This window comes from Microcebus murinus, chromosome 6 (assembly GCF_040939455.1).
Source record: "Microcebus murinus isolate Inina chromosome 6, M.murinus_Inina_mat1.0, whole genome shotgun sequence".
Taxonomy (NCBI): domain Eukaryota; kingdom Metazoa; phylum Chordata; class Mammalia; order Primates; family Cheirogaleidae; genus Microcebus; species Microcebus murinus.
The window spans coordinates 30,638,862-30,664,111 of NC_134109.1; the positions used below are offsets into that span (position 1 = coordinate 30,638,862).

General features: G+C 37.3%; 1 protein-coding gene across 5 annotated transcripts; it reads left to right on the forward strand.

Moving 5' to 3' along the window:
• Positions 1-4,874: 4,874 nt before the first annotated feature.
• On the forward strand, positions 4,875-23,605 carry MED6 (mediator complex subunit 6). Of its 5 annotated transcripts, none has more exons than XM_076003900.1 (8): positions 4,878-5,006; positions 9,152-9,311; positions 10,236-10,327; positions 12,152-12,234; positions 12,549-12,657; positions 14,128-14,190; positions 22,557-22,584; positions 23,195-23,605. In XM_076003900.1, the coding sequence occupies exons 1-8, from the start codon at positions 4,985-4,987 to the stop codon at positions 23,244-23,246; spliced, it is 609 nt and encodes a 202-aa protein (XP_075860015.1). In that variant the 5' UTR covers positions 4,878-4,984; the 3' UTR covers positions 23,247-23,605. The 5 variants fall into 5 exon arrangements, 4 of the variants coding, with proteins under 4 accessions (XP_075860014.1, XP_075860015.1, XP_075860016.1 ...); XM_012756140.3 differs by having other exon boundaries at positions 4,883-5,006; positions 14,075-14,190; XM_076003899.1 differs by lacking the exons at positions 22,557-22,584; positions 23,195-23,605 and adding an exon at positions 16,691-16,834 and having other exon boundaries at positions 4,875-5,006; positions 14,075-14,190.
• The last annotated feature ends 1,645 nt before the right edge of the window (positions 23,606-25,250 follow it).

The following is a 25,250-nucleotide window of genomic DNA, read 5'->3' on the forward strand; positions in this document are numbered from 1 at the left end:
TCTCATGGAGTCTCACTTGAAGTTTAGTGCTGTGCAATTTCATGGGCCCTTGACAACTGTCAAGTTTTGGCATTTGCCTTGCAGGGGTGGTGTAACTTATCTTGTAACTCTCAAAACACACAAAAAAACTTGGTACCATATCTCTTCCTGGACCACCAGGGCTACTCTAATAGTTTTCCAGAGTGTTTTTTCAGAGATGCCTCCTCAGTAATTCTAAGGCAATTTTCTGTTTTGTTTTGTATTATGAAGTAGCTGGAATTTTCCTCACTAAATACATAGGAAAAACATCCTACACAGATTTAATATTTGCTAGAGTACTTTCCTGGTAGGATACCACACAAAAAAATAACTATGTTTTTCTTTTTATTAAGAAAGTTAGCATAATGAAGTTGTGGTTGTATGTTCTGTGTTGTTCTAACAACAGGAGAGATTTTAGGAGTTTTCTTATAACTTACCACAAATCCATATCCATCTAACAATATCTTATTTCATTTATTACTGGATTTCAGAAGTTTATTATTGAGCTGAGGATCATCATATTATCCATTTGTTTATACCTGTATTTGTTCATTCAACAGATATTTGTTGAGTACCTATTATATCAAAGACATTCTGCCAGAGAGTAGGTAAATAACATCAGCAAACACAGATACGACCATGTCCTTATGGAGTTTACAGTCTAGAGAATTTGTTTTTTAGAAAAGAGTCAGAATTCAGGTTTTGAAATTATAGAGGTATTCCTATAAGAAAGGGCATATATTAATATTTCTATAGGTACAGAGTGGGATGACATGATATGTATAAATTTAGAGTATTGGAGAGGATGTTAGAGAAAGCAAAACATAGTAATGAGGATCATGGTGCCAAGTGTTTAAAGGAAGATTGTGTGAAGAAAAACTGTTTATCTAAATGATGATCTTATGGAAAAAGATGATTACCACACATTACCAATTATCCATGAGAATCATTTAATCTTTAACTGATCAGAAATCATTCCTATCTCCTTATTGAAGAACATATTTTTCTCTTTCACTTGAACTCCCACACTTAGACATTAAATGATGTAAGTCCCCAAATTACAAAGCTTCAAAAGGTCACTATATGTAGGGGAGGCAGGTACAAATTACACAAGAAAATATATTACACCAGCATTACTGATTTTATAGAAGTGACAGTATATAGTAGATTTTATGTGTGCATGTATGTGTGTGTGTTGCTTAACACAAGAAAACCTTATTTCTTGCTTTTGGTCCAATGTAGGTCAGCGAGGTGGCTCAGCACATGTGGTCAGTCATCTAGGGACCCTGCCCCCACCTATTGTCAAACCTTGGCTTTAGGTCTTTCTGGCATCTATCTGGTGGATGCAGAGAGAGAAAGTGGAGAAGGCATCAATGCTTTTAACCACCTTGGCCTGGAAGTGACACTATTACTGTCATTCACATTCCATTGGATAGAACTCGCTCCGTAGCTCCACATAGACTCAAGGGGGGGGGGGTGGAAAATGTAGCTTAGCTATGTACCCAAGCAGATAATAAGTTTAATGAGCTCATCTGCTTCATTCAGTCTCCTCATTTAAAAAAGAAGGGGGTGGGGGAGCAATAGCTCCTGAGTAAGGAGCTCAATAGACATAGCAAGTACTTTTGACAACCATAACCAAATTTCCAGTCAGAATTAATATCCTCAAGGAATTCTTCTCCTTAAAACCTTTGAATGGCTTCCTATTTTCTTTGAATAAAAAAATAAATTATTTACAAGGCCCTTTATCATCTGGCCCCTTCCTTCATTCCTTGTCTTTTTCCCTATAGATTGCTCCTTCACTCTCACAATCCAGCTTATATTAATAACTGGCCTTTCTGTGGTTCTCAGACCAAGCCATTTCCCACTGCAGGTCCCATCGTTCCCTCCACTGCAATGCTTGTGCACCAGCTCTTCATATGTGTGTGTGGGGGGGTATTCTCGTCTTCCAGGTCTCACCTCAGATATCACTTCCTCAGAGAGGTCTGTCCTGACCATCCAATCAAAAGTGGCATCCTTCCTATCTCATCTTCTCTTATTTTTGCTATCACACTCTGTAATACTCTTCTTTATTTGTTTACTTGTTTATTGTCTTTCTTTTCCATCAAACCTCTTGGCTCCTTGGAGCTAGGGACTTCTGTCTGTTTACTGCTTTGTTCTCTGCAATGAGAGATGGGCAAAGCATATAGTAAGTGTTAAATACTTGACGACTGACTGGTGAATGGATGAATGAGTTGAAGATAAATTGGAAATTTTCTCTACTGGGTCTTTAACCTTACCTATCAACATATTCATATGTCCCTATTATTATTTCCATATCCCATTCTAGGTAGTGTTCTAGCTCTAGGTCTCAGCCACAGTCTGTACCCAATGCCACCTCCCTTCACTCCTGAACATATCTTTATCTGGCTTCTGCTCCTCTCTACCACTGCACAGAAACTATTCTTGTTAGGGGCATCCTATTTACCAAAGCCAATGCCTGCTTTTTTATCCCTTACTTACCTCACTTGTCTGCTTGACACTGTTGAGTACTCCTCTCTTCCTGAAACTCTTCTGCTTTGACTTCATACTCTTATAGATACCAGTATATAGCAGTGTTCTCAACTAAGGGCAGTTTTGCTGGGGAAAGGGGTGCTACTGGCATCTAGTGGGTAGAAGCCAGGAATGCTGCTAAACATTGCAATGCGCAGAACAGCTCCACCACACCTTCAGCAAAAAATGACCTGGCCCCAAATGTCAATAATGCAAAGTCTAAGAAATCCAGGTCTACAGGATGTACTGTAGACATTTCACAAACAACATGGTCACATCAAAATAAATCATTATGGCCGGGCGCTGTGGCTCACGCCTGTAATCCTAGCTCTTGGGAGGCCGAGGCGGGCGGATTGCTCAAGGTCAGGAGTTCAAAACCAGCCTGAGCAAGAGCGAGACCCCGTCTCTACTATAAATAGAAAGAAATTAATTGGCCAACTGATATATATATAAAAAATTAGCCGGGCATGGTGGCGCATGCCTGTAGTCCCAGCTACCTGGGAGGCTGAGGCAGAAGGATCACTCGAGCCCAGGAGTTTGAGGTTGCTGTGAGCTAGGCTGACGCCACGGCACTCACTCTAGCCTGGGCAACAAAGTGAGACTCTGTCTCAAAAAAAAAAAAAAAAAAAAAAAAAATAAATCATTATCTCTATTGTCATCTACTCCCTTGTTACTTATAATCCCTAATCTGATAAGTGGCACCTCGTCTTATAAATCATTATATTAGGAATCATTTTTAATTCCTCTCTCTCTCCTTCACCAGGCCCATCTATTAGTCACTAATTCCCTTTTGATTCTATTATCTAAATATCTTTAATTTTTTCTTTCCCTTCAGCTATCACTGCCATTGTATTAGTGTAAATATTATTTAGTTTGCAACAATCTCCTAAATGTACTCCCTGCTTTGAGTCTTATAAACACCTCCAACTCATGCTCTTCAAATAATCTTTCTAAAATGGAAGTCGGATCACATTTCTCCCATCGCTACAAGATAAAAGTTGAGGTCCCACATCTGGTTTACTATGCATACCATGTTATCTAAAGCCCGTGTTCTGTTACTATTCTTCCTAAACTCCTTCTCTCCTAATAAAAACATAAGGAAACAAAAACCCAGCAAAACAAAACAAAAGCCTTAATATTTCACACTTCCATTTATTGGATGTGATGTTCGCGCCCTTTTTGGAAAGTCCTCCCCACCAGGCACCCAAACAGGTCCTCCTGAAAATCTTCCTCCTGGAAAATTGTGTCTTTCAAAACTCTGTGCATGCATATACTTCTGTTGGGTCATTTATTTTATACATACCATACAGGTAAAAGATCCCCCAATTGATATGTATACACAATATACTTTTATTCCACTGAGTTTTAAAAATTTTGAATTTCCCATCTCTGAGGTGGAAAAATCCCAGTTATATTCATGGCCCTCTTCCCTTGATCCTGGGTTGTAGTTAAATTCTAGGGGAGCCTTCAAAGTACCTAAGTTTTGGAGAAGATGTAGGCACCCACCCCTCATTCCTCCTTCAGATTTTGAGGTCCTCTTCCTAGTATCTGCGCCTTGTTTGCAGATATCTCTATCATTTTGCTTTTACAGAGCCACACTGGAGCTTGAGAATCTTTCTGAGGCTTTCAATGGCTTCCCCATATCACAGAATCATTCCCTGTCTGGAGTCTTGTACCTACTCTAGACTACCTGAAATGCAGACAATTAGGTCATTACGCTGGGACCCAGGAGTATTTCCTTTCTCTTAAACTTATTTATATTTTACTTCAGAAGCATTTTGTGTTGTGAAATTTTTGTCCCAGAGGCATTTAATACTTTCCTTAGTCGATTTAGATTTTTAATGGGTTTAGTCACATAAAAGCCAATGACTCAAATTCTGTCAAGTCCTGTCCATCCCCATACTTGAGGCAGGGTGAAAAACAGAGTGGCCAGTAGCTCCTAAATCTACCAGCTCATTGAATACACCTGAGGAAACTCTTCCCTCCTCCCCCAACTCTACAGCACAAACTCTACGGTTTTGTTTTGTTTTTGGCGATCATAGAAGATCAAGACTGAAGATCAACACTGAATTTCTGAATCTCTCAGTGGTAGGCGTGGGGCGGAACCCCACTAAGTCTACTTTTCCTCCAAGTCTTCTAATTTTGAGCCCAGTCTTCTGCTTTTCCCTTCCCCTTCTTTTGGCCCAGGGCTCTCCTCGCGGTTTCTTCCTGCTCCTTCACACCCGCTTTTCTGCGCTGGTGTCCCCAGCGGCCACCTCACCGCCCCGCCCCGCTCCCGCCTCCTCGCCCCGCCCATCTCCCTCCCGACTCCGCCCCCCTCCTTCCCTCTTTACGTCCCTTCTCACCATTCGTATGATCCTCAACCCGCAACTTCCGTAGTCACAGTCGTTACGTTTGCTCTGCGCCGGAAAAAGAGCCTGCGAACGCTTTTGGAATTATGGCGGCGGTGGATATCCGAGGTGCTGCTAAACTTTGTTTCTGGATGGTCTGTGGACTAGTTTGGGAGTTTGTAGCTCGCCGGGGCAAGGTTCAGGTTTCTTTGCGCGGTCTTTGAAGTTCTTCCGAATGGTTTGTATGGAGAACCAGGGCTCTAACCTAGAGAAAAGTCGCGGAGTTTTTCTCAGTTCTTGTGGCGTCTGTTACAAGCGTCGGAGCGTAGGGGTTGGAAGAAGCTCAGGGTAGACCTGGAGTATTGCCCTACATATGTTTGCACCAGTATTGGGGCTTTTAATCGAGGTGAAGGAATGGTCTTTGTGCAGAGAGGGGAATGGGCTAATGAGCTGATTTGATTCGATTCAATCTCTTCGGACTTGGCGTGGAGGTTCCCTAATCCTTGAGATCGCACCCAACGGGTCCCTAGGCACGAATCCCTAAGGTTTTCTGTCGTAAGTTTTGTCTTTGAGTCGATAATGCAGTCCATCAAACACCTAACAATTGCTAAGGGTAGGGGTCGTTTCTTTTTCAAAGCTGAACTGTAGAGGTGCTCAAATATTTATTGAGTCGGTCAGTGAATAAATATATGGCGATGTCACTCCTTAATTGCTCCTTGATCTTGGATAGCATGTAGGGTTGTTTTTGTTTGCATTAATATGTGCAGTACTTCATTTTTACGTAGAAGCGTTTGCGCTGATTTTTTCTATATTAAACCAATTGGAGTCTAGCATACTTACTACAGTTATATTTCCATTTATAATTATCAGTAATCTTCAGGATGTCTGGATCATGTTTTTCATATTTGTTTAATAATAAGTGAGAGTTTTAAGTGCCAAATTTCTTCACTTGCTGCTTATTAGAATGCTGTACTTGAATTATGTCAACATGCTGCCTTGCTTCTGAATAAAAAGGAGAAATATTTAGTCCATCAGACTATTTTCAGATATTATATTTAGCTTTGATAATGTTTTAGTTTCTGTTTTGATTTGTTTGCGATTATGGCAAAGGACAGTAGAATAAAGCCAAAGAAAGTAAAAAGAAGAAAAGATGAGAGTGTGTCTGGTGTTTTAAAGGAACAGCAGGGAGGCCAGTATGGCTAGAGGTGGAGCGAGAGAGGATGTGGGGAGGATACGGAGGTCAGAGGGGTATTGTAGGCCATGGTAAGGTCTTTTGCTTTTCCTCTGAGTAAAATGGGGAGCTGTTCAAGGGTTTTGACCAGAGGAATGATATGATCTAACTTACTTTTTTTTTAGGACCACCTTGGCTCCTGAGTACAGTGTGGGAGGGCAAGGGTAAAATTAGGGAAACTCGATAGGAGGTCATTCCTATAATACCTGGAGATTTGGAGGTATCTTAGATTAGAATGGTAACAGCAGAGATGGTAAGAAGTGGTTAGAATCTACTTGGTTTGGTAGTGTGTTCTCTTTATGGGGCTGTGGTCACAGGTAGTCTCCAAGTGGGACAGATAATTATGTTCAATTTCATGGCCATAGACCATACTCTTAATCTCAGTTAACCATTTTCTAGATGAACATCCTTGGATACAAGAATCTGTGTAAATCGATTGATAAAAATTAGTGACTAACAGAGTAAACCATACTGTACTTGTCCTTGGCCTTTAATCATGAATTAATAAACATTTCCTGATTATTATGAATCAGGTCCTGTGCTAGCTCCTGATGAGTAAGACACAGTCTCAGTTCTCTAAAAACTCATAATTTAATGGAACACATTTGTACTTTTGAGTCATATGATAAAATTATATGAAAATTGCTATTAGAACATAGGGAAAGAAGCCCCCACCACTATCATAATGAAAATGTATTGGGTTATTACAATGTGCTAAAGATTTTACGTATATAATATAATATGTAAATACTATTATTGATCCCCATTTTATAAGTGAGGAAACTAAGGTATGAGGAGATTAACTTGTCTGAAGTTCCATAAATTGCTGGTGTGCTTTTCCTTGTGGCATCTTGCTATGTGGTGGGTAATTGTGGTCAGAGAAGTGGGAATCTAATGGAGCTGGATTGTGAAACGCCATAATAAGGGATTTGGACCTTAATCTTCTAGACAATAAGTGTGCACTGCCATTGTTTAAGTAAGAAGTGATATAATTAGATTTGTATTTTGCAAGTGTAGCGTTATTAAGGCTGAATAGGATTGGGAGAAGACCTGGAGGCAGAGAGCCCCATAAGGAGGCTGCTGCCCAAGTGGCACTTGAGAAAAGATTAAATAAGGTGGTGGCAACAGGAATGGAGAAGAGGAAATGTATTTGATAAAACCACATCCTTTCTAGGACAGCACTCATTGTTCTACAGGTAGTCTCCAAATTTGTAGTGTGACGTCTGGCTTCTCTCATAAGTTTTTAATATCTGTCTTTAGTGGATATTTTCATTTTGAGTTAGCATAGTGTAGAGGAGTGTGGTCTGTAGAGCTGGGCTACCTGGATTCAAATCTCAGCTCTGCCATTTAGTATCCTGTGACCTTGGACAAGTTACTTAACCTTCCCATGCCTCAGATTCTTCATCTGTAAAATAGTGATAATAATAATGCCAACCTTTCTGAGATATTCTGTGAAGTGGTTAGAACAATGCCAGACACAAAGTCAGTGTTCAAAAGTGTCAAATAATATTATTTCCATTTGCATTGGTTTCACATATCATACGTGTCTCACTTTTCATCTTTAGGCTAGTTTACTGGATGAGGAAAATATGATAAATTGAACTGCTGATAAAAAAATTTGTAATAATGGAAACAGCTTGGTGAAGAAAATTATAGGGAGAATTTACTGAACAGCCACTTGGAGTAGATGACATTTATGATTCCTTCTAAGAATCTGATTCCATTTTTACTCTTAATCTGTACAAGCCAAATTTATTATCATTACTTCCCTAAATGAATTGTTGTTTCCTAAGTTCTCTTAATTTGTAGCTGGTCATTCAAGAAATTGTTTTGTTTTGTTTCCTAAAAATATCTCATGTCCTTTTCTTGCTATGCATTGCCATTTCTTTCCACCAGATCCATATCACTTCATGCCCATATCTATTAACTCTCCATAGTTGTTGGTAGGTAGGATTTATGATTATATATTTATTTGTTCCTATAACCTATCTGTGCTGAAATAATCTATAATATTGTGACACTATTATCAAGAACTGATTGTGACACCACATAGCCATAATTTCCATGTGAAAAACAAACCAAAATTGTCCTTCTAGGAATGTTTTTATATAATAATTTCTAAGGAAATAAAAAATAAATGTATAAGTAGTTTTGTTATAAATAAAACTTGGTTAATAATTGGGCTGTAGTATTTAAAGCCAAAATGATTATTGTCTTTAGTTGCTTTTCATTACAAAGACTGTCGTCTTCTGAAAATGTTATTTCCTGGCCTATTGTATATTTGATTGTTGCACCATCCAGTTATGATGAACCATCTAAATGGTCTGTACTAATTATTTGGTTATTAACATACTTTACCTATTTGTCTCCTTTATTTTATAACACACAAAGTACATTTTACCTTTATGTAATTAGTTTTTCTCAATTTGACTCATTTTACTCACTGCTTGTCACTTTCGATTAGGTTTGACTTTGAGGATGCTAGAAATAATCACAGTATAGGAGAGATTGAAGTTTTTCAACCAGTATTGTATAAACATTTTGATGTTCATGGCTTGTATCTAGTGGTGTTTAGTACAGTGAGTGGTATGAAACATCATCACAGCCAATAACCAATAAAAGGTAATTTATTAAAGGTATCCAGCTCTATTTACCATGTCTTTTTTAAATTTAAGATTCTACTCTAAAATATGAAACAATGTGGCTGTATTTAAGGAGATTCTATTTCCTATCTGCTCCTTAATTTTTACAGCATTATCATCTTATCTACAATAATAGCTTCCTAACTTACTTCTGTATCTCTGATTGAGAGATCTCAAATTGGTGGCTGTGCCTGTGTTTTCTTTGGCATATTATTATACTGTTTTATCATTGCTTTCTTGAATACTTATCTCGTATGTTATACCATGAAAATATGTAGGTTAGTATCCATGTTGTCATTGTATTCATAGTGCCTACTACATTAGATACATAATAAATGTTTGTTGGATGGGATTCTTTCCTTTTTTTCCTAATCCTTTATCATTTTGTTTCTTTCCTATAGATAATCTGCTGGGAATCTCTTGGGTCGACAGCTCTTGGATCCCCATTTTGAACAGTGGTAGTGTCCTGGATTACTTTTCAGAAAGAAGTAATCCTTTTTATGATAGGACGTGTAATAATGAAGTGGTCAAAATGCAGAGGCTAACATTAGAACACTTGAAGTAAGTTATTTTTAAGAAGGTAACATCTTTGCCAGCTAGAGATTTTGTAATAAATACTTATTTCAAGCTGTGGATTGTGAAGTGCAGAGTAGAATTTTTGGAAGAAAAACTGGAGTTTTGTTTAGGTTTGTACAAATTTGAGAAGCAGGGGAATTATTAGTGTCACTTGTAACTTGGAAGTCTCTTCTGTAAACTTCATAATGTCCATTTAAAATTTAACTGAGGTTTAGATATTGATCTCATGAGGGATTTTAGCAAATGCAAATAAGTTAGCAAATGCAACTTATTCTCAACCAGGCAACTATAATTATTGTCTTCTCTATATTTAATTTTTATTACAACAGTATCTGAAACAACTTTAACTTTTCTTCTGTCAGTCAAATATCAAAGGGGTTCTTAAAATTAAATTACTGTGGTCTTTTAAATGGCTTTTCTTATGGGGCAAATGCATATTAAGATAACTTATGTTGCTTTTAAACTTAATCTTCCAGATCAGATTCAAATTCAAATTGTTGGGATAAGGTTTTTGATGTTTTCTAGTTCGGTAGAATTTATAGTTTGGTCATGTTTATTTTTATATGTATTTATAGATCTTTTCAGTCAGGAAGCATCATGGTATCTTGATGGCCTTTTTGACTTGGACACTCTTCAGTGTACTTTCCTGACTGAAAATACTCAGATTTAAGTTCATGATGAATTTTGTAGAGAAATTTTCTTGTTTAAAAAACAACATCTTACTTTATCTGTATACCACCTATCTGGAAAAATAGCCATTTTTATTCAACAGACAGATTTTAATACCAAACATAGGCAGTTTTAATTCTGTTTACAGTGTTGCTAAACTTTTATATAGTAATTTGAATGTCACACAGAATTGTCTGCAGGTCATTCATAGATCTCTGGATGTTTATGTTCTGTTTTCAGTCAGATGGTTGGCATCGAATACATCCTTTTACATGCACAGGAGCCCATTCTTTTTATCATTCGGAAGCAACAGCGGCAATCCCCTGCTCAAGGTAAAATGTGTAAACTTCAGGTATTGTTTTCTTCTTAAAATACCATGATTTATTTACTTCCTGACCCCCCCCCCTTTTGGTTGAGTTCTGTTTTTTGGGTCCCCAAGACCACATACATGTTCAGTACTTTGCTAAGAGGACCCACCAGGCTCAGCATATGGTTGTAGTTATGGCTAAGATTTGTTAAGGCAACATAGTAAGGGTATGCAGCCAGATTAGTAATGGAAAAAGACATATCACATGGGGTCTGTAGGAATCCATGTGCAAATTTTCTGTGCTTTCCATCTTGTGAAGGGCCATACTGACTTGTGTCTTCCATCCAGCAGTGAAACGTAGCCATGCTTGTATGATATGTTTGTTTAGGGAAGTCCATTTGAGACTTGAACCCAGGATTTTTATTGAGGACTGGTTGTCTCGGCCTCAAAATTCCAGACTCCCAGAAGGAAATCAGGTGTCCACTGTAATCACATAGTTTGAACAATTTGTCTGGGCGGGCTGGAATAGCAGGCATAACTCTCACCAAGGAAGTGTTTCAAAGCCATGTTCCACTAAATGTATGCCTGGGCACCAGGACTCTTCCAGCATGTCCAAGGACAACTCTTCAAGCACTAACAGAGAAACTCACTCAACTCAAAGCCAGCTCTTGAGCACAGTTGTTGGGCTTCCAGCGGAACCTCAAGCATCCCAAGTAATTTTTTTTGTTAGTTCATTGAGTTAATTCTGTTACAAAACACATGGCAGATGCAGTTCTATCAGATTCATAGAGAATCAATTAAAATTCCTTATTGATGCATTCAACAAAAAACCTTACTTGAATTATGCTACTAAATGAAAAAAACGTGCTTTAGAAATACCACCGAAGAGGGTAGAAGAGTCCAGATTTGGTTTTAAATCAAAGAGCTAGACACCTATTCTAGAGATGACCAGAACTTGAAGACACATTAGAATCAAACCAGGACCATGGACAAAGTCACACTGAAGATTCAAGGTAGAGAAACCAGATAGTATCATCCTAGGCGCATCTCTCAGGTAGATACCCTCATCAATACATTTAGGAACAGCCCCTTACCCTCGTATTGGTTTCAGAGAATGACTTGGTAAGGATGTTGTGGTTCTAGAATTCAAATTTAGTTTCAAAATTGAAGCTCTGGAGTCTGCCCAGAGAAAAAGGAAACCTCAGAACAAAGGCAAGACCAGGAATTGGATTTCCATGGTGAGAAAATTCAGGGCATAGAAGCTACACAAGATGGTGCCAGCCCCCACTAGCAGCTGCCTTACTCCTTAGGACCCAGAACTAGGGCACAAAGGCAAGTTTAGTGCATCTGATAATCTTTACCTTGGGCCCCAAATCTGGCTTGCTCTAAGGTCTTACTCCCCAAAGTATGGTTGACTGATACCAGCAATGGCATCTTTTGGGAATTAGTTAGAAATGCACTATCCGTACTGAATGAGAATCTGATTTTATTAATAATAGGATCTGTTAAGTGATTCAGATGCACGTTAAAGTTTGAGAAGCTCTGATGTAAGGCAAGAGTGGGCATACTTTTCCTGTGAAGGGCCAGTGAATAGATACTTTAGGCTTTGTGGGCCTCTTCATCTCTAAGACAACTATTCAACTGTTGCCAAAGCAGCCATAGATAATATGTAAATAATTGGGTATGGCTGTTTTCTAGTACAACTTTATTTACAAAAATAGGAGTTGTCAAACCCTGCCTTAAGGTTTAATATGGGAAAATGTCAAATTTTAATTGTTCTTTTAATGAAAATCTGTTTAGCAATTTGTGTATACAGCTGTATTCATAAACATTTTTCCCATTGTTTTAGTTATCCCACTAGCTGATTACTATATCATTGCTGGAGTGATCTATCAGGCACCAGACTTGGGATCAGTTATAAACTCCAGAGTGGTAAGTGTCTTCACATTGTTTAAACACTAAAGAAAACTTTTAGTTGAGCTATCTTCATCCCAAGAATCAAACAGCAACTCTTCTGCCTTACATAAGTTACTGTAAAATGTTGGCAATTAGAATGTCTTGAGCATTAGTTACTATGCACTAAGTCAGTGCTCAAAGTATATACCATAGCCCCAATTATTGCATATATTAATTTAGTTTCTGAAAAATAAGAAATTACTGTCTATGCATACAATAATATTTTGTGAGTACTTTGGAAATTTTGGGTGACTTAATGAGAAATTTAGAAGTCGTTTTCTTTTTACAAGCTTACTGCAGTGCATGGCATTCAGTCAGCTTTTGATGAAGCTATGTCATATTGTCGATATCATCCTTCCAAAGGGTATTGGTGGCACTTCAAAGATCATGAAGAGCAAGGTGGGTAGAACACCTAGACCCTCCTCCAAACACACACTTTTTAATCAAAACCACTTTTTGATCCTCTGAGAATGAAGCTGTTTTCTTTAGGAAAATGGCTATTGATGTTTTGTAGATGTGTTTCACATTTTCATAGGATGATGACTTTTTTATAGCTGTGATTCATGAAACTAGATGGGGTAATAATTGCTTTCACATAGGAACAGATACAAGTTTAATCTGTTAGGTAACTGGTAATCTTTATTAGGTGATTCAAGATTTTAAAATATTTAGACCATAAAGAAGAAAAATAGTGATGAGGAATAATCAATGATTATTGATGATATTTACATAATTGTTTGAGTTACCTAACCTACTTACCTAACTGTTGAAGTCATCTTGGAATCTGGACCCGTTTATTTTCCAGTCTTCAAAATAGAGGAAATGAGGGATTGCTCTTAGAGTCCTGTCTCCAGATGACATGTCTATTTTCTTATCCTTCCATGTTATCACCTGTCATGGTAAGAGGTCTCCTGAGTTTTCATGGCTACTAATCTGCTACTGTCTTCACCGTATTTTACCAATAAAACTACCTCCAGAAATGTGTCTGGAATAGTATACCTGCATTTCCTTCTCTGAGAAATGAGCAACTCAGAATAAATTACTGGTGGAAAGATACCCTTTATGTAGAATTCCGACCTGTGGAATGTTCTTTCAGGTATAGTTATATTAATCCTTAATAGTAGGTGCAGGCAGTAACATTTGATAAGGGCAAGTCTTCCTTAGTTGAATAAAATTGGCCTAACAGCTATTTTCCTCTACCCTAATGAAATGTTTGGAGTAATGCTTATCTGGAACCTTTCATTTAGAGACAGTTCCCCAATATACCTTCCTCCAGCAGGCAAATTCCACATGTGATTAACTTCACAATTTCTCTTTCAGGTTCTTTTCTTTGTTGTCTTCATGATCTGTTTTGTCATGTTTTTCAGGGAATTACAGTCTTAATAATTGAGCATGATAACTTGAATTTGTGAAAGCTGCATTTTCCATTTGCTCCTAGTAGGTTTTGTGGAAAAAGACCATTTAATACATTTAAAGTATGCAAAAGATAATTTCTAAACCAATAAGTTAGATTATGATTATGATAATTATTAATAACTTTAGCTTTAAAACTCTTATGTATCTTTATGCTTACATACCAAAACTCAAGTATCTTTAAAAGACATATATATCAGCTTTTTAAATGTTAAAATTTAAGTTCAGTTAAGAGGAGGAGTTAGAACACTTCGTTATATGTGCTGTTTAGCTTATTTGGGGAATTATCTTCAGTATAGCAGCCAAATAGTGAAATTTGGCTATGTTCATGGTAGATAGAGATTTGTAAAATATAAGACACAAAACTAGGCAATGTTTTGATTTGGGCTTCATATTTTAATAGATAAAGTTAAACCTAAAGCCAAAAGGAAAGAAGAACCAAGCTCTATTTTTCAGAGACAACGTGTGGATGCTTTACTCGTAGACCTCAGACAAAAGTTTCCACCCAAATTTGTGCAGGTAATGAGAATGTGTGTGGTTAATTTTGATTTGACACTTTTTCCTGACATATATATTTTTAATTGAGAATAGTTTCAGTTGTGACCTAAAAGTATTGATTATCTTCATTAGTTAAAAATGAATCAAAGGAAAAGTTTTGAAAGACTTGGTGGAGGAAATGGCTAAAGGGAATAGAATGAACACTGTTCTGTGTTCCTTACTGAATCTTCACAAACTATGAGGACTGCATGTAGACAATATTCTCATTCAAAAGGTTAGTGAAAGCATCATAGGTGATAACAAAACTGGAATATGAAACTCATGCTCTATTTGTTGCCTTCTGGCTTGATATTGTAAATATCTAAGCTCCTTAAATGATAGGATAGTTAAAATGTTTGTAACAAAAAGAATAGAACATTTGAGGTGGTGTTGGCATAATTAACAGAGGATGCAGGACCAACAATAGAGTTACCACATTGGTGTTTATAGTATATGAATTCCACTGTATGATTTGGAGGGGCTGGGGGATTTCCAACAGCAATAGCAAGCCAACTGCCATTCTATTAAATGAGCTTTTGAAGTGAAGTAGATATGAGATGGAATATATGAATATGCTGCTCTTATGGCTGGTCTTAGTTTTTATGGACCTTTACAGGACTGTGTACACACAAGATCATATTTACTGTTTTTCTTAGGAGGTATTTAAGGGATTTTCAAGGATAGTTACAAATTAAATGAGACTTTTCAAACCTTGAGATGGCTTTAGGACAGGTCTCCCCCTTCCACCTTCCCTGACTCTATTGTGAAAAATATGTGCTATTGGAATGGTGATGTGGGGAAGGGAGCAGAGGACACAAGTGGGAACTCAGGACTGGAAAGCCAGTTTAGAGAAATCTCATGAATTGTAGTTGAATATGGAACAGTGTCTGTTGAGTGAATGAATAAATGAATGAATAAATAATTGAATTACAGCTGTGTGTAGGATGATGCATAGCTACTATAGTTACTACAGAATGTAAGAGGTTAGGTGTGGTTGACGATTCATTTGGTGAGTAGTATATAGTACATACTACGGTGTTTCCCCGAATATAAGACAGGGTCTTATATTTATTTTTCCTCAAGAAGACACCCTAGGGCTTATTTTCAGGGGATGTGTTATTTTTTTTAAGTATGGTACAACAATCTACATTTATTCAAATATAGTTAGGTCGTCATCTTTTGGAACATCATCATAACTCTCTAAACCCTGAATTCCTTCCTAGTTTCTTGCAACTCTTATTTCCTTTAGAACCATTGACTCCAGTCTCTCATGTTGAGCAATAGAGCTTTCATTAAATGAGCGGCTCTTATCCATGTAACCTGTTCGTTCTTCTTTACCGCTCCGCAGCAAAATGCATGAGTTGTGCAGATACGTTGTGTAGCCACGCCCATCACTAGGTCTTATTTTCGGGGTAGGGCTTATATTGCGCAAATGCTTAGAAATCCTGCTAGGGCTTATTTTATGGGTAGGTCTTATTTTTGGGGAAATACGGTAGGTGGCCAGGGGAGGCACACCTAGACCTGTGCTGTCCAGTGGAGTAGCCCCTAGGCACATGTGACTATTGAACATTTAATGCAGTAAGTCCAGATTGAGTTATGGTGTAACTGTAAAATACGTACTGGATTTCAAAGACTTGTACAAAAAAGAATGTATATAAAATATCTCCTCAATAATTTAAAAAATATTGATTATATGTTGAAATAATATTTTAGATGTATTTGGTTAGATACAATAAAATTTGTCTCTTCAGAAGTGTGACTAAAATTTTTTAAATTTCATATATAGCTTGCATTTGTGGCTAACATTTCTTTTGAACAGTGCTGATCAAAAAATGGTAATGACAAAACCAAAAACATAAAAGAGTTAGTGAACATATATTCAGAAACCAGAAAATATTCTGAGGATTTGTAGAGGGAAGAGTAATGGAAAATGAGACTTATAAGATAGATTAAGGTCAGATTGAGAAGGATTTTATATGCTATGCAAATGAGTTTAAGTTTAATCCTGTAGGCCAGTGTTTCTTCGCTATTTTAAATTTACAGTCCATTACCACTCCCATAGATAAAAAAGGCTTAGATAAAACAGATACATTCAAAGTTATTTGAAGTTTTAAAACTATAGCTATCACCATTAAGGATAAACCAAAGTGGTGGCAAATTTTGTATATTCTTTTTCAAGTATGTATTCTGACAGTGTATTCCCACTAAAACACCTTTTACCTCATCTTTTTGTTTTTTTTTTTTTTTTTTTTTTGAGACAGAGTCTTGCTTTCTTGCCCAGGCTAGAGTGAGTGCCGTGGCGTCAGCCTAGCTCACAGCAACCTCAAACTCCTGGGCTCAAGCAATCCTACTGCCTCAGCCTCCCGAGTTGCTGGGACTACAGGCACGAGCCACCATGCCCGGCTAATTTCATATATATATATATATATATATATATATATATATTAGTTGGCCAATTAATTTCTTTCTATTTTTATAGTAGAGACGGGGTCTCGCTCAGGCTGGTTTTGAACTCCTGACCTCGAGCAATCCGCCCGCCTCGGCCTCCCAGAGTGCTAGGATTACAAGCGTGAGCCACCGCGCCCGGCCTTTTTACCTCATCTTTAAGTGACTAGCCAAGGATTATTGCTAATGGCAGTAAGGATCCATTAGATGTTTAAAAGCAGTTGTAGAGAAGTAGTCAGTTTTGCATTTTAGGAAGATAACTAATAGCAGTATAGGGAGGATGCTTAGGAAACTGTGAAGTTGGGAGTCAGGGAATTTAGATTGTGGAAAGCCAAATTAATTCTGTGGCAGTAAGATAGGAGACAGATCCAGGAGATATTTCAGTTAGGATTGCCTAAATTTGGTGGTTGGATTTGGAAAGATTGCCATTGAGTGTGATTATGGGGTTTCAGGCCAGAATTAGACTTAGGTGTTGATTGTTTAACCCAAATTCAGAATATGGGAAAAGAAACAGATATTAGTTGAACTATAGTTGTTAGGGGTTCTGTTTTCATTGACCAACCTTCAGAACAATCGGTAGCTAACCGCTGTATTTGGATTCTGAGGTACTTTAGTGAATGACCACTCCTTTTTCCCTGGCTAGGGGGTCCTGCCTTGAATCTTATGTGCTGTCCTATGTGAGCTAGGCTAGACATTGTAAAAAGCCCAAAGACTATCTTGATTCTTAAAACTAAAACCTTTACCTTATGGAAAACTGTAGTGATTTAAAAACATACACAGAAGTAGAGAGAATAATTAACAATGAAACCCCCATGTATCTATTACTTTACTTCAACAATTATCAAACACGGCCAATCTTGTTTTATCTCTCCTTCTACTTCCTCCTGCTTATGTTTTTTTTTCCTGAGACGGAGTCTCACTCTGTCGCCTGGGCTAGAGTGTCCTGGCATCAGCCTAGTTCACAGCAACCTCCAACTCTTGGGCTCAAGTGATCCTTCTGCCTCAGCCTCCCAAGTAGCTGGGACTACAGGCATGCGCCACCATGCCTGGCTAATTTTTTCTGTATATTTTTAGTTGGCCAGTTAATTTCTTTCTATTTATAGTAGAGATGGGGTCTCACTCTTGCTCAGGCTGGTTTTGAACTCCTGATCTTGAGGGATCCACCCGCCTCGGCCTCCCAGAGTGCTAGGATTACAGGCGTGAGCCACCACGCCTGGCCCCTCCTGCTTATTTTTAAGCAGTCTGCAGACTGCATATCATTTCAGTGTGTTTTTTACATTTTTCTTTTAAAAGTTTAGCCACAGTCACACTTAAGTTGTCATATTCCTGAACCCCACATTTCTTTCTTTCTTTCTTTCTTTCTTTCTTTCTTTCTTTCTTTCTTTCTTTCTTTCTTTCTTTCTTTCTTTCTTTCTTTCTTTCTTTCTTTCTTTCTTTCTTTCTCTCTCTCTCTCTCTCTCTCTCTCTCTCTCTCTCTCTCTCTCTCTCTCTCTCTCTCCCCCCCCCTCTCTCCCCCCTCTCTCCCCCCTCTCTCCCCCCTCTCTCCCCCCTCTCTCCCCCCTCTCTCCCCTCTTCTTTCTTTTTAATTTCAGCATATTATGGGAGTACAAATGTTTAGGTTACGTGTGTTGTCTTTTACCCCATTACCCCCTGGCTTCAGAGCTTCAAGCGTGTCCATCCCCCAGATGGTGCGCATGGCACTCATTATGTATGTATATACTCATCCCCTGCTCCCCCTCCCGCCTGCCTAATGTCCGATAAATGTTATTCCTATATGTGCACTTAGGTGTTGATCAGTTAATACCAACTTGCTGGTGAGTACATGTGGTGCTTGTTTTTCCATTCTTGGGATACTTCACTTAGTAGAATGGGCTTCAGCTGTATCCAGGAAAATACAAGCGGTGCTATATCACCATTGTTTCTTATAGCTGAATAGTACTCCATGGTATACATATACCACATTTTATTAATCCACTCATGTATTGATGGCCAGTAGGGTTGTTTCCATATCTTTGCAATTGTGAATTGTGCTGCTATAAACATTCAAGTGCAGATGTCTTTTTTATAGAGTGTTTTTTCTTCTTTTGGGTAGATGCCTAGTAATCGGTTTGCTGGATCAAATGGTAGATCGACTTGTATCGCTTTAAGGTATCTCCATATTGCTTTCCACCGAGATTGAACTAGTTTGCAGTCCCACCAGCAGTGTAGGAGTGTTCCTATCTCTCCACATCTACACCCAGCATTTATTGTTTTGGGATTTTTTTATAAAGGCCATTCTCACTGGAGATAAGTGATATCTCATTGTGGTTTTGATTTGCATTTCCCTGACGATTAGAGATGTTGAACAGTTTTTCATAAGTTTGTTGGCCATTATTCAGACTTCTTTTGGAAAGTTTCTGTTTATGTCCTTTGCCCACTTTTTGATAGGGTTGTTTGATTTTTTTCTTGCTGATTTTCCTAAGTTCTAAAGAGATTCTAGTTATCATCCCTTTATCGGATGTGTAGCTTGCAAAAATTTTCTCTCATTCTGTAGGTTGTCTGTTTCTCTTGTAACAGTTTCTTTGGCTGTGTGGAAGTTTTTTAATTTGATCAGGTCCCATTTATTTATTTTTGTTGTTGTGATAGCCCATTTATTTATTTTATTTTTTATTTTTTTATATTTATTTATTTATTTATTCCCAAATTCTGTGGGTACAAATATTGTAGGGGGGAAATGATTACCTCTATCCCTTTTTAGGGAGAGGCAAAGAAGCACACTGTAACCATTTATTTATTTTTGTTGTTGGGGTCTTCATAAATTCTTTACCTAGGCCAGTGTCTAGAAGGGTATTTCCAATGTTTTCCTCTAGAATTCTAGTAGTTTCACTCCTTAGATTTAAGTCTGCTACCCAGCGTGACTTGATTTTTGTGAGAGGTAAGAGGTGTGGATCCTGTTTCAGTCTTCTACATGTGGCCATCCAGTTTTCCCAGCACCATTCTTTTAACCCCATATTTCTTTTTAGCCACAGTTACACTTAAGTTGTATTTCTGAACCTTGTATTTCTTCTTTCAAGAGCCAAAAGCCAACTCCCAAAAGTGTTTCCAGTTCTGTGTAACAGAACTAGGAGAAAGATGGCTTACTCTAGAACTATTAATAATTTTTTTGCTTGTCCTACCAAAAACCATCCTCTTCAGACATAGAGAAGAAAATAGTGTACTTAAAGTTTCCCAGAACCAGTCTTAGCTCATATTAACCTGTCAGGTTTCCATCTTCCAGAAACATTTGTATCTCAGTACTTATTCCTACTTATCTGTTGTATTTAACAGTTGGGTTTGTGGGTCCTAGGGATGTTGCCCCTTTAAGGGAATGCTCAGAAGAATATTAGAAAAGTCTTGCTTGCTTCTTTGAATCTCCTTTTTCCATATTTTAATTCTTGTTACTGCTGGAAGTTACACTAATACTGACGTGATGGGAATTTAGGCCCTCCGAGCCTTTTTATGGTGAATGTCTTTTCAGTACTGTTTTTAGAAGCTGCTAGAATATTATAGGATATTACTTCAGCTAAATTTATCTAAACCAAGGCCACCTGATTAAATTTGGTTAGAAGGGCACCCTCATTCTATATCCCCATCTCAAACTACATTCTATTAGTTTGTCTGACAGTATTTAGTAAAAAAGATTAGACAGTGTATGTTGGGTAGATAATGACATTATTCCAAGGTCCAAACATAATTCATTGTCCAATATAATTCAAATGGTTCAGTGCTAGCAATATAAAAATCCCCCTTTTCAAATATTTTTACTCCCCTTGATGTTGTTCTATATATTTCCTCTCCTGTTTTAAAGAAAAATTATTTGTTCTCTCAGAATTACTTTAGGCATGTTGTAAGTCCTGATATATTCACAAGGTAATGTGATACTTGGCTTTTTTGGGGATTCTAATGACCACTCCCATGTTTGGAGATTTGCTGGAAGGACTCACAGGACTTGGCATGTAGTTGTACTCATGGATAAGATTTACTACTGTAATATAGGTAACGATGTACAGCCAGATCGTAAGGGAAAAACACATAGCAGAGTTTGGACTCCTTCTGCTTCCTTATACTTTCTCCTTCCCATGAGCAGTTACACAGAGTGCACTCTACTCTCGGTGAAAATGCAACAACATCTGTATGATATTTCTGCCCAGGGAAATCCATTAGTGACTCAGTGCCCAAGGTTGTTTTTTTTTGAGGGGGGGGTGGAGGGTTTCCTCATGTAGGTACCCTTTATCAAGCACATACCAAAATTCCATAATCCCTGAAGGAAAGCAGGTATTCAGCATAATTCACATTGTTTGTACAGTCTAGGCACAGTGAGTCATCATTGTCTGTTAGGAACGCTCCCAAAATCCGAGTTTCTAGACATAAGGAGCCAACCTTGCAAGTAGGCTTTTCTAAGGATCACAGCCTGTGGCCTTCTATGTTAACACTTTTATGCATAGTGGATAATAATATGGCGCTCAGATTTGGTCTTGTCAAGTGTAAAGGTGCCCAGGACTTGCAGCTGGAGTAGTCTAGTAAGCAGTTGGCAGCATGAATTTGGAACATGCAAGATCAGAAAATTTTGTAGTCTTTAGTCATGGGAATAGGTAAGAAAATTTAGAGAGGGCATATTAATCCAGAAAGAAATTCAGAAAATAGATGGAGGCATTAACATTAGAAAGGAAGAGATTACTCTTTTCTTCTGGGGTGATAGGGATGTAATAAGTTATTTTAAATATTAATATATGTGGGTGTATATCTGTGTGTATGTATATACTTAAAGGTATAAGTTTAAAGGTAGATGGGAGGGAAATTGGTGGTGTTGGCATCCTGTTTTGTTGTTGCTGTTGTTTGTTTTGTTTTTTAAATGGGAGGCAGAGTGTCATCAGATGAAAGTGAGGGATAGGTTGTGAACCTTGAGGAGAAGGAAGAGGAGAATGTTTGAGAGCATTTAACTTGGGTAATGGGACAAAGGAGATGACAGGGCTCAATCAAATAAAAGAATTGCTGTACAGGATGAGGACCTGACCTTGTGTCTGATCTCTAATGCCCCTATCACTTTTCCTGTAGTTTAATTTGTAATAATTCACGCATCAGAAGTCTCTTTTCTCTCCTTAGTTCCCATGCCTACCAACTTTATTTATTTATTTATTTATTTTTGAGACAGAGTCTCACTCTGTTGCCCAGGCTAGAGTGAGTGTCGTGGCGTCAGCCTAGCTCATAGCAACCTCAAACTCCTGGGCTCAAGCAATCCTGCTGCTTCAGCCTCCCAAGTAGCTGGGACTACAGGCATGCGCCACCATGCCCGGCTAATTTTTTCTATATATATTAGTTGGCCAATTAATTTCTTTCTATTTATAGTAGAGACAGGGTCTTGCTCTTGCTGGTTTTGAACTCCTGACCTCGAGCAATCTGCCTGCCTTGGCCTCCCAGAGTGCTAGGATTACAGGCGTGAGCCACTGCGCCCGGCCCCTACCAACTTTAGAAGTCAAACTTTAGTCTCCTTTTTCCTAATTCGTATCACCTAAGCAAATAAGCCTCTGCAGTATTGAAAAGCTCCATTATTTCCTCCCATTGGATTCTTTTAACTACTTTTTATAAAACGTTGTAGCCTGAGTGTGGAGGCAAAATGCTTTGTTAGATGTTCAGGGTTTTTATGGTTAACTATTTTGTTCTAGTTTTAGATTTGTGTCTTTTTTGGAATGGGAAAAAGAAGTAGAAAATTATAAATTTACTTTATATGGTACATGAAAAGCAGTTTTTCTTCATGAAGTAATTTTCTTCATATTGTAATTTGAATGGTTTGAGAATTATGAAATCAAGAAGAAAACTTTGCTAACCTGACCTGTTTTCTCCTTTTTTCTTCTTTCTCCCCTTCTTCCCTTTTACAAAAATTTAAGCAAAAGTCTGGAGAAAAGCCAGTCCCAGGTATGATTCATCTATTACTATAATGCTTATTAATATTCCTATCAAACTTGAAATAAGACCAAACAGCCTGATACTCAGTAACAACTATGGTATGTGAGATGAGCTATGGTCATTTTGTGCTAGACTCTCTTACTGTAGTTTGTCACTCATCTTTTGAGATCTGCTGAATTGTCAACAGGTGGTGCCTTTGTGGTAGTGATCTTGGTATTTAAAAGATGAATTGGGGTGGAAAGAGTGGGTATTGAGGTGTGAAGAAGCCAGGTGATTTAAGGGTTTGGATTCAGATCTTGGTGTGAAAAGTGGTCATCTGTTAAATCAGTGAAAACAAGTATTGAACTATCTGTGTAACTGATCTGTGTAATGATATATCTTGCTTATACATAATGTCATATTGTAATGCCATATGATTTTGTCTAGTATCACTAATTTTTTTGAGTTATCAGGTTGTTAGGTTTATAACTGAGTTCTTGAATATATCTGCCTGGGGAAACAACTAAATTTAGAACTTGTGATTAGCAGTGAAAAATGAATTTGAAAGAGTGAGTCATTCATAGTAACCATCATCCCCTCATCCCCCACCAAAAAAAAAAAATCTGCTTTTGGTGTCTAGTGGATCAGACAAAGAAAGAAGCAGAACCTATACCAGAAACTGTAAAATCTGAAGAGAAGGAGACCACAAAGAATGTCCAACAGACAGTGAGCGTTAAAGGCCCCCCTGAGAAACGGATGAGACTTCAGTGAATATTGGACAAAAGAGAAGCCTGCAAGACTCCTCACCGTCGGCTATTGTACTTTAGTACTCTGGTAGGCTCTTGAGCTTTAAAGTACTTTGTCATAACCCTCTCATTTGTATGAAATGTGCTTGTTCTTTAAGAAATGGTATTATTCCCATCATGCTTTTTATGTCACTATTTCTTCTGTATCTTGTGTAACCTTTCCTTGGACTTGAGCAGCTACCTACTCATGTGTACTGGTATATATGTTTAAAAACAAAATAAAGACATTTGTACATATTGCTTCATCATGACTTTTTCACCCTCATTGCTTTCTCTGAAATTTTTCACATGCACTTTGAGGACAAAAAGATTAATATTAAAGTAATAACTGAGAATATTTCCTTTCAACAGTTACATGCCTCAATATTAAAATAGTTACTCACATTTTGGAAGAGGAAGAAAAAGAAAAACCTCACTCACCAATACCAATATCCTATAAATACCATAACAGTGTTGTGAATTTTCTTAGTCTTTTTCTATTTTTAGATACTTTTAAAACCATAGTTTGTAATTATTCTGTTCACACAATTTTACTGTATTATATTGCTATATCTGTTGTAAGCTTTTTCCAATGTTTTTAAAGACCGTGTATTTTAGTGACTGAATAATTCCTGTGATTATATCTTAGTTTTTTGAATTCTTGCTGTATTTTATATGGATTTTTCCCAATTTGCATTATTTTTAAAATGGCTACAGTGATTACATTTGTATATAATGCTTTTTCAATATTTAGTATTTATTTCCTTAGGATAGAGTTCCAGAAATAGAATCACTAGAGTCTCTACATTTTTATTTTTCTTAGTCCATATTGCCAAGTTGTTTTTCTTAAAAAGGTTTGGACTGGTTATCACTCAGACAGCAAAGTATGAAAGTACGTACCAGGTTTTCTGGAATTGTTACCACTAAGTGTTGTTATTTATATTTTTAGTGCTAAATAAGTAGCAAAAGTAGTGTTTTGTTATTTAAAGTAGAAAAGATTTCTCTGTAGCATGCAAAGCTGTTTGATAGCATTTTATCCACAGTAGAACTTTCAAATTAGAGTCGATACTCTCAAACCCTGTTGCTGCTTATCAATTAAATTTATGTGATTTCTAAATTCTTTTTGCCATTTTAACAATGTTCACAGCATCTTCACCAGGAGTCAATTCAGTCTTAAGCAACCAATTTCTTTGATCATCTGTAAGAAACAACTTCTCATCCATCCAAGTGATATGAGATTTCAACAATTCAGTCACATATTCAGGCTATACTTTTTTTTTTTTACTAAAAATTTTTATTTTTAATTATTATGAGTACATAATAGTTGTATATATTTATGGGGTACATGTGATTTTTTGATACAGGCATATAATGTATAATCATCAAATCAGGGTAATTGGGGTATCCATCACCTCAAGCATTTATCATTTTTTTGTATTAGGAACATTACAATTCTACTCTTTTATTTATTTTAAAGTATACCCTAACTTATTGTTGATTATAGTGATTTTGTTGAGCTATCAGATATTGTTCATTCTATCCATTAACCATCCTCATTTTATCTCTCCCACCCCACTATTCTTCACAGCCTCTGATAACTGTCTTTCTACTGTCCATCTCCATAAGATCAATTGTTTTAATTTTGAGCTCTCATGTATGAGTGAGAACGTGTGAAATTTGCCTTTCTGTGCTTGGCTTATTTCACTTAACATAATGTTCTCCAGTTCCATTCATGTTCTTGCAAATTACAGGATTTCATTCTTTTTTATGGCTAAATAATATTCCACTGTATATATGTATCATATTTACTTTATTGATTCATCTGTTGATGGATGCTTAGGTTGCTTCCAAATCTTGGCTATTGTGCAGTAAACACAAGAATGCAGATACCTTTTAGATACACTGATTTTC